Here is an 8,863-nt window from a genome sequence, read left to right as displayed (position 1 = left end):
TGCAAACCTCACCCTACAAGCCGGTTTTGTGAGGTTGAGTTAGGCTTAAAACCCACTACTAACATCATATGAAATTGTTAATGATACTAGCGTTGCGACAGAAATGGAAGCAGCTCTAAAGGAGTATGACCAAGTTGGTGCGGACCTTGGGATCATTCCCAGATCTTGTAAATTCTTTGCCGATGATCCGAGTTGGCTTACAAGATGGTTAACTGGGGAAGAAAAACTACAAAGGATATGATGGGTTATTATTTTGACATGTATAATTTGAACATTTGTTTCTGTACTATTTTAACTCGTAGTTCCTTATACAAAAGACGTTGTCAGTTTTCTTATCATTTGGTCAGGCCTTATATATATAATTAATTTTTCTTTTTTAAATTTGAGCACATTTTTTCTCCATAGGATTGCCTTGGTTATTCCATACTCAAACTGAAGTTTAGTTCTGGTACTTTTACTATACTTAGGTTTTAGTTCTTATAATTTTATTCTAATTGTTTTAATCCTTATAATATATAGAGATGGGTTCTAATGAATTTGCTTTGAAGTGCTATTGTTTTGCTTTTTCAGACATTTTGGATATTTAGGGATGAACGAAACTATTAAGGATGAAATGTTCTATGTTGTTTTCCCTTATTTTAAAGTGGGATACAATGATGCATGCATAGACTGAATTTTTCTTGTAACTGGATAGTTAGGAAATAATCTAACTAAATAGGACAAAACAGCAGAACAGAAAGGAAAAAACAAAATAAATAGGAAGCCTGACAAATAGTTCTTGAACCATCCAGAATTGGCAAAATTAGTATGACAAACTTGTTGTGCTTCTTCTCAATGAAGTGGGACAACTAATGGTATTTTGATATCCCACATAAATCGGAGGCGAGAATATTGATTCCAGAGAGGTTTGGAGAGACACTTTTGTAGAAAAGCGTAACAATTTCATATGACTTTGTTGAAGTTCCTCTTGGACCGAGAGAAAATATCTCTAAATGTTTGGTCCTCTGGTAAACCATCGGAATAACAGTAACATGAGTTGCATTCTAACTACTATAATAAGTGACCGAAAGACGAGAGCCCTTGTTATGAAAATCATGTAAAAGAGACTGAATTATTGTAGCTCACAAAGGGTGGAATGCAAGGACATAAGACAATAAAATGGTTAAAGCTTCCTACACCCTATCAAAAGCTTCCGAAAAATGTTTCCATAAAAAGAGAGTTTTCCTATGCAACTTCGCTTTTTTCGATTTCCGGTTGCAACAACCAAGACGTATCTTCTTCGCCGCGTCAGGGCCGTGTCTAGCCCTAAAAACGGTGTCCGACACCATGTTGTGCACGTCCCCGAAACGTGTCCGTGTCAGCAAAGTGTCGGAAGCGGGGAAGCGCGGCCTCCCAGCCGTCTTGGAGCTTCATAGGGAAGGATGAAATGTCGTCTGTCATTTGGCCTTAATTAAAAACGTGAATAGAATGTTCCATACACAAATTGGATTTTACTTCTAACAGAAGAACAAAAGAGAAAGAATGTGCGGATAGTTGGAAGGGGGAGAAAAGGGAATCAAATCGAATTGATTGATGCGCGTGAGTGTTACAGTGAGAGGTGTGGTGAGAGGGAGAGGCTACCATGGGCGTTGGAGTGTTGAGAGTGAGTGTCAGGGGAAGGCGAAGGGGAATGCCAGTGCCTGGAATTCGCTTCTTCGCATGCACTCCACCCATGGATTGCCCCAAAGTGTCCTTCGATGTTTTGCTTCTTTTCTCAACTCTGGCCATTCCCCTGATCAGTTTACTTTCGCCATCACTCTATCCGCCTGTTTAGCCGCCCTCCATCACGGCTTCCTAGTTCATGCCCTGGCTATCAAGCAAGGTTTCGATTCCAGTATATACGTTGCAAGTTCTTTGATCAATATGTATGGCAAGTGTGCGATGCTGGATGTTGCACGCCAAGTATTTGATGCTATATCTCACCAAAATATGATTGTCTGGAACACCATGCTAGGAGTTTATTCACAGAATGCCTATTTAAGTAATGTCATGGAGTTGTTCTCGGGTATGACAATATGTGGCGTTCACCCAGATGAATTTACCTACACAAGCATTTTGAGCTCGTGTGCATCCTTTGAATATGTACGAATTGGTCACCAGTTGCATTCAACTATTATCAAGAAGGGTTTTACCTCCAATTTATTTGTCAATAATTCATTGATAGATATGTATGCCAAAGCTGGGGCTTTGACGGAAGCTGCTAAGCAGTTTGAGCTCATGACATGCTGAGATCATGTTTCCTGGAATGACATTATTGTTGGTTATGTGCAGGAAGAAGAGGAGGCTGTTGCTTTCAGTTTGTTTCAAAGAATGAATTTGGACGACGTTGTACCTGATGAGGTATCTTTGGCCAGCATACTTAGTGCATGTGGAAATATTAAGGTGCTAGATGTAGGACAACAACTCCATTGCCTGTCAGTTAAGTTGGGTTTAGAAACTAACCTTTTTTCTGGAAGTTCTCTTATTGACATGTATTCAAAATGCGGAGACATTGAAGATGCACAAAAAATTTATTCTAGGATGCCTGAACGGAGTGTGGTCTCCTTTAATGCTCTGATTGCAGGATATGCTCCAAAAGACATAAAAGAAGCTATTAGTCTTATTCATGATATGCTGATACTGGGACTGAAGCCATCTGAGATTACATTTGTGAGCGTCATAGATGTTTGTAAGGGTTCTGCAAAGGTAATTTTAGGCATGCAGATCCATTGTGTTGTAGTAAAGAGGGGTCTCTTATGTGGTAGCGAATTCTTAGGAACCTCTTTGTTGGGCATGTATATGGATTCACAAAGGCTTGCAGATGCAAGCGTTCTTTTCTCGGAGTTTTCTAACCTTAAAAGCACGGTAATGTGGACTGCTTTAATTTCAGGATATACCCAAAATAAGTGCAGTGATGTGGCCTTAAACTTGTATCAGGAAATGCGTGGCAACAGTATTTTACCCGACCAAGCAACTTTTGTTACTGCTCTTCGAGCTTCTGCTCTCTTATCCTCACTGCATGATGGTAGAGAGATACATTCTCTAATCTTCCATACTGGTTTTGACTTAGATGAGTTAACAGGTAGTTCCCTTGTAGACATGTATGCAAAATGTGGCGATGTAAAAAGTGTTGTTCAAGTTTTTCATGAATTGACTATTAAAAAGGATGTGATTTCTTGGAACTCAATGATAGTTGGATTTGCCAAAAATGGTTATGCAGAAAGTGCCCTAAAGGTCTTTAATGAGATGGCTCAATCATGCATTACCCCTGATGAGGTAACATTTCTTGGAGTGCTCACTGCTTGTAGCCATGCAGGGTGGGTTTATGAGGGTCTTCAAGTTTTTCACATCATGGTAAACTGTTATGGAATTGAGCCTAGAGGGGATCACTACGCTTGCATGGTTGATCTACTTGGTAGGTGGGGTTTTCTAAAGGAAGCTGAAGAGTTCATTGACAAAATAGAAGTTGAACCGAATGCTATAATTTGGGCCAATTTATTGGGTGCTTGCAGAATACATGGGGATGAAAAGAGGGGACAGAGAGCGGCTAAGAAACTTATTGAGTTAGAACCCAGAAACTCTTCTTCATATGTGCTGCTTTCAAATTTGTATGCTGCATCTGGACTTTGGGATGAAGCTAGATCTTTGAGGAGAACAATGATGTAGAAAGATATCCAAAAAATGCCCGGCTGTAGCTGGATCGTTGTAGGACAAAATACAAACCTATTTGTTGCGGGTGATAAGTCACATCCTAGTTGTGATGAAATTTCACTAGCATTAAAGCACCTGACGGCACTAATTAAAGACAATACATTCCATGATTTCCTGGGTTAGTTACATGTAGTTATTCTATGTGATTGGACGTTAAGATTATTTGAATCTCATCACTTGAAGGCTGTTTTAAGGATTTGATTCTTCCCAAATCATAACGTGTTGGGGAGTTTATTCAACCAAATCTCATCACGTGAAGACTGTTTGTGCTATAGGTCGTATTTGTTATGACCTTTTAGCCTTGATGTCTGGACATCTACATCCTCATCTACTTTTAATGGGGAACTTTTGTACACATTCTTCTCTGCTTGCATCATGTTCCAAGCGTTGAATGACATCTATGTGTCTTTCAAACTCAACTCTTTGGATAGATTAAACAGTTTATTCTGTAAGTTAGCCCCATAAACAATTATTTGCTATGATTTGTCCAAGGAAGGATTGATGGAGGAGGATCAACAGACCAGGTTAGACTCTTATTCTCTTATTATAATGAATACCTCTATAGGTTATACTTTATTAGAGAGTCTGTGAAGATTTACATTGCTCCTAATTCATGTTAGACACACAATGATATGTTTCTCTCTTTCTTCCTGTTAGAGTTCTTTGCTCTTGTTTCTCATCATCTGTGTCCCTCATTTAAATGATCGTGTATGTTCTGCAATCTTAGTTATTCTAAATTATCTTGTATTTGAGACTGCAATTGAATACCAACACAGTCATTGCTTTTGACATTTGAACTCATGGATGATTATTTTTCTCCCTCTTTTTGCACACTGATGATACACTTTAAAACTGTTTTCTTTTCTCTAGTTGATTTTTCTTATGTTCCTATTAGGTTCCTGGGTTTGGAACCTAACAAGAAAACACTCAAAAGATAGAAACAGAAATAAAAGAATGAGTTTTGCTATTATTCACCGTAAACGAATCTCTTTACAAGGACTGAGTTTGGGAGCATAACCTCCCTCTAGAGAGCCTAACCTCCCTCCTTAGGATGACAAACCCTGTTAGACTACAATCAAACAATCGACCCCCCACTACAATTGATTATTTGCTATTTATACAACCAATAACCCCGCTCTTCCTAACTGCTAAGGCAGTTGGGCATTTAATGTTTTATTCCTTCACTCGTAAACTCTCCATCCCTAACATTACACCCTGCTGCCGAACAACCTTGTCCTCAAGGTTGGAAATGGGAGGCTTGATCTCATGGCTCCTCTTCATCATTGTGTACTCATATGAATGGAACCCTCTAGCAACTGCCCTCCAACTCAGGTCTGGAGGTTTGGGTGGTGGCAATTCCTCCTCCAATGACTTCCATTCTTCTTGGATTTTATTAGCTTCCAACATTCTGGTCACCTCTTTTCCAGAATTATAAGCTTCCACATTCTGGTCACCTCTTTTCCAGAATTATAATCCCTGAAGAAATGGTCTTCGATGTCTTTCAAAGCTTCAAAAAGTTCTCTCCCCTCTGCAGGTGCCTCACGAATGGCAAGGCCCTTCTTTTGTTCGTTGGTCCACCTCTTCACAAAATCCATCCTTCTCTCCCGACCATTGATTCTTCCATCCACCTTTCCCTCCTTAGCCTTCATTCTAATTGTAAGCCCGTTCGGCCAATTACTAAGAGATTGTTTGGACTGTAAGATCGTTCGGCCTTTGAATGTAACTGTAAGACCGTTCGGCCAATGACTAGAAGATCGTTTTGAGTGTAAAACCGTTCGGCCTTTGACTGTAAATGTAAGATCGTTCGGTTCCTCCTGTCCTTTCACGTTCGGATTCGGCAGTTCTTTCCCGTTCGTTTCCGGACCGTTCGGTTCCTTCAGTCCTCTCGGGTTTGCAGCTTGTAGTGCTAACCCGTTCGGCTTCGTCAAGCCTCTCCCGTTGGGTCCAACAGTCTTCTCTTGTTCGGATCCGACCGACCACTCGGCCACTCTCGATCGACCTGGGCTATAGCGCTTGGCCTCCGACCGTTCGGTAACTCTCGATCGGCCTGGGTTATAGCGATCGGCCTCGGACCGTGTCACCTCACCGTTCGTTCGTCTCTAAGACAACTTGTCTTCTATGGCCTCGGACCGCTCGGCCACTCCCGATCGGCATGGGTTGTAGCACTTGTCCTCAGACTGCTCGGCAACTTTCGATCTGCTTGGTTTATAGCAATTGGCCTCGAACCGTGTCACCTCACCGCACGTTCGTCCCCCAGACAATTGTTCTTCTATGGCCTTAGACTGCTCGGCCACTCCCGATCGGTATGGGCTATAACACTTGTCCTCAGACCGTTCGGCAACTCTTTGGAACTCCCCAACATCCCTTGCGATCCGCATCGCCACCATCCATTCCTGCGGTTCATGCTGTTGGACTTGATTCCGGATGTCCTCTTTCAATCCCACAAGAAAATATCCCAACAGTTGCTTGTCCGGTACCCTCTTTGTTCGACCCGCCAATATCTTGAAGTATTGTACATACTCGTCCACCGTCCCCGTCTGTCTCAATGCTGTCAACCGCTCAACAATGGTTCCAAACCTTATCACCAAGGCTTCCTTCAAACCATCCCATGAAAAATTCTTGGCTTTCTCCTTCCAAGCTTTGAACCAGTAGCCAACGCTCCCCTCCATGCTCACATATGCTAATCGTACCTTCTCCTCTTCCTCTACTCCTTGAAATTCGAAGAATCGCTCCGCCCAATTGATCCAGTTCAATGTATCTAATCCTTCGAACACGGGCAGCTCCACCCTCTTTCTCCAATTGAACCACTCACCTTCTCCACCCCCAATTTCGTCCTTGCGTCTCGTACTCCTATTGGCGTTCACAGGCGTCTGACCGTCGTCAGATAGTTCCCCTTGAATGCGGTGTCGTCCCCCCGATAATCGCCTCACTTCTTGAAGATCCTGGCGTGTGGCTGCCGAGTCTTGTCGAACTGCCGCCGTTTTCACCTTCATTTCCTCCCTTGACGACTCCATCTCCGCCTTTCGTCCATGCATTGACGGCTCCATTGCCGCCATTCGTTCCTCCATTCTTCCTTCTAGTGCGTTTAATTTTTCCCCCCTTTGTCTTCGCTCTCGTTCCTCCCCCGAGCTCTCCCTTCTCCTTCTCTGATTCTCGTTAACAGTATGTTGATCTTCATCTACAAACCCTGGACTGCCTTCTAATCCCTTTTCCTGGTTCCACACCCTTCCTCTAAGAACTCGCAAGAGTTCGCTGGTTTCCTGCCGCATTTCTTGCATATTTCTTCTCCATTCTGCTAGCTCCCTTTTCTGTTCACTAATCCTCCTTTCCCAAGAATTGTCTCTTCCTTCCATGCTTCCCCCTTTCTTGACCACTTCTTGATCCATTCTTGACCCCTCTCCTAAGGATATCCGGCAGGTCGGACCAATTGTTAGGTTCCTGGGTTTGGAACCTAACAAGAAAACACTCAAAAGATAGAAACAAAAATGAAAGAATGAGTTTTGCTATTATTCACCGTAAACGAATCTCTTTATCATACGACATCCCTCCGTCTTCGCTAGGAGAAACGTTCTTTTGCAAACTTTGCATTATAGGGTAAGTGTAACTATAGGAAAAATCCTTGGTCAAATCGACACTAGACAAAAGCTTTTTGTACCTGCAATGAGACGTGGTGATGGTAAGAAACTGATGTTGTTAGATGTGGTAAACGTTTTGGAAGGGTTATCTACCTGAGCTCAGTCTTAGAGTGAGCTAAATCAGATTTGATTGAAACATGTGGAATGGTTATCAATTGGCTCTCCTTGATGTTATAGATTGCATGGCCACATATAGCACCAATCTGTCTACGTTTAGTAACGAGAATCAAGTAGTAAGACTCGAGAAACTTGATGCAGCCTTGAAAGGATAGAGAAATTGGTTGAGATATATATAGTACACATGTATATACACATGATGAGACAGAAAGAGAGAAGAGAGAGAGAGAGGTACTAACCAGCAATTCCGAAAACCTTGGCGACGAAAGTGAGGCCGTCAGTGGCTCTGTTACCCTCAGCAATCCGTTGAAGCAAGCTCTTGATCTCCTGGGGTGAATACAGGACGGGGTCTTGGCGGATATTCAGATCCGACGACTCTGATCGATCGATTTTCAACACTCAGAAGAACCTCTTGCTCCGATCACTTCTGATCAGGTAGAACCTCTGCGATTGCGATTGCAATTTCAAAATAGGTTAATTTAATCGGTTGTGTAAAATATTATTGCGTGACGAATGAATGGATAATTACTGCTCTGGTTTCGTAGAGTCTGAACTTCTCGAGGGCGTAAGAGTCCGGGTCCAGTTCGGGATCGTTGGAAGGGTGAACCTTTGCAGAGGCAGTGACAGGGGTTGATCCCGATTTCCCCATCTAGTCTCTTCTATTGTCTTCTATTCTCTATCTATTTCACTCCCAATTTTCATTGTCGCACTCGTTCCCTATCCCATTTCATCTTTCTCCTTTCAACTTTAAATACCCTTCTGCTACGATTCCTGCGGATTATCCCAAATAATCCTAAATCATTACAATAATGATAAATAATACAAATAAATTGTATATATTTATAAGTGTCAACTATAATTGTTTATAATTCCTGGTCCACTAAAATCTAATTATATTTTTTAAATTAAAGTTTCTAAAAACTATCTGTGAGGTCTCGAAAACTTAAACAGCTTCCACCTGTCAAATCATGTCTTTAATGCCTAAAAACCCTGTTCAGATTTTATTAAGAAACGCACCCAAACCCCCCACATTCTGAGCACCATTAAATGCACCGCGCCACACGTGCAGTGTCATTAAAACGCACTCACACCCACTCTGCATGCAACTACCAAGTGTCACTTTGGAACATTCGAAAACGTTAGTTGAATCCAAGTGGCAGCAGGCGAATGGACGCTCGTCCTACGTGGGGAGAGAAATTGATTTTCTGAAAAACACTCTTCCCACTCTTCTGCATGCTTCGTCTTCTTCCCCAAACTCTTGATTCCCAAATTCTCTACCTTCTCTCTAGAACCTCCATCTTCTCTCTACCATAACTCACTTTCTTCTTCTCCGATCCAATTTCAGAAACCGTAGAAGTAATCCAGACGTCCTAAGCTTTCCG

General features: G+C 42.0%; 1 protein-coding gene and 1 pseudogene across 1 annotated transcript; one reads left to right on the top strand and one right to left on the bottom strand.

Moving 5' to 3' along the window:
• The first annotated feature begins 1,098 nt into the window (after positions 1–1,098).
• LOC108344442 (pentatricopeptide repeat-containing protein At3g09040, mitochondrial-like) lies at positions 1,099–4,494 on the top strand (annotated as a pseudogene).
• A 229-nt stretch (positions 4,495–4,723) lies between these two features.
• LOC108344443 (uncharacterized) lies at positions 4,724–8,239 on the bottom strand. The gene is made up of 4 exons (XM_017582888.2): positions 8,011–8,239; positions 7,721–7,925; positions 7,458–7,623; positions 4,724–7,384 (listed from the first exon to the last, which is right to left on the bottom strand). The coding sequence occupies exon 4, from the start codon at positions 7,113–7,115 to the stop codon at positions 5,829–5,831; it is 1,287 nt and encodes a 428-aa protein (XP_017438377.1). The 5' UTR covers positions 7,116–7,384; positions 7,458–7,623; positions 7,721–7,925; positions 8,011–8,239; the 3' UTR covers positions 4,724–5,828.
• Between the last annotated feature and the right edge of the window lie 624 nt (positions 8,240–8,863).

Source organism: Vigna angularis, chromosome 8, assembly GCF_016808095.1.
Source record: "Vigna angularis cultivar LongXiaoDou No.4 chromosome 8, ASM1680809v1, whole genome shotgun sequence".
Lineage (NCBI taxonomy): Eukaryota > Viridiplantae > Streptophyta > Magnoliopsida > Fabales > Fabaceae > Vigna > Vigna angularis.
This window is presented reverse-complemented; position numbering and strand designations above follow the sequence as displayed.

Coding starts and splice junctions, on each gene's coding strand:
- LOC108344443 (XM_017582888.2), bottom strand. CDS start 7,115: ATGGATCAAGAAGTGGTCAAGAAAGGGGGAAGCATGGAAGGAAGAGAC.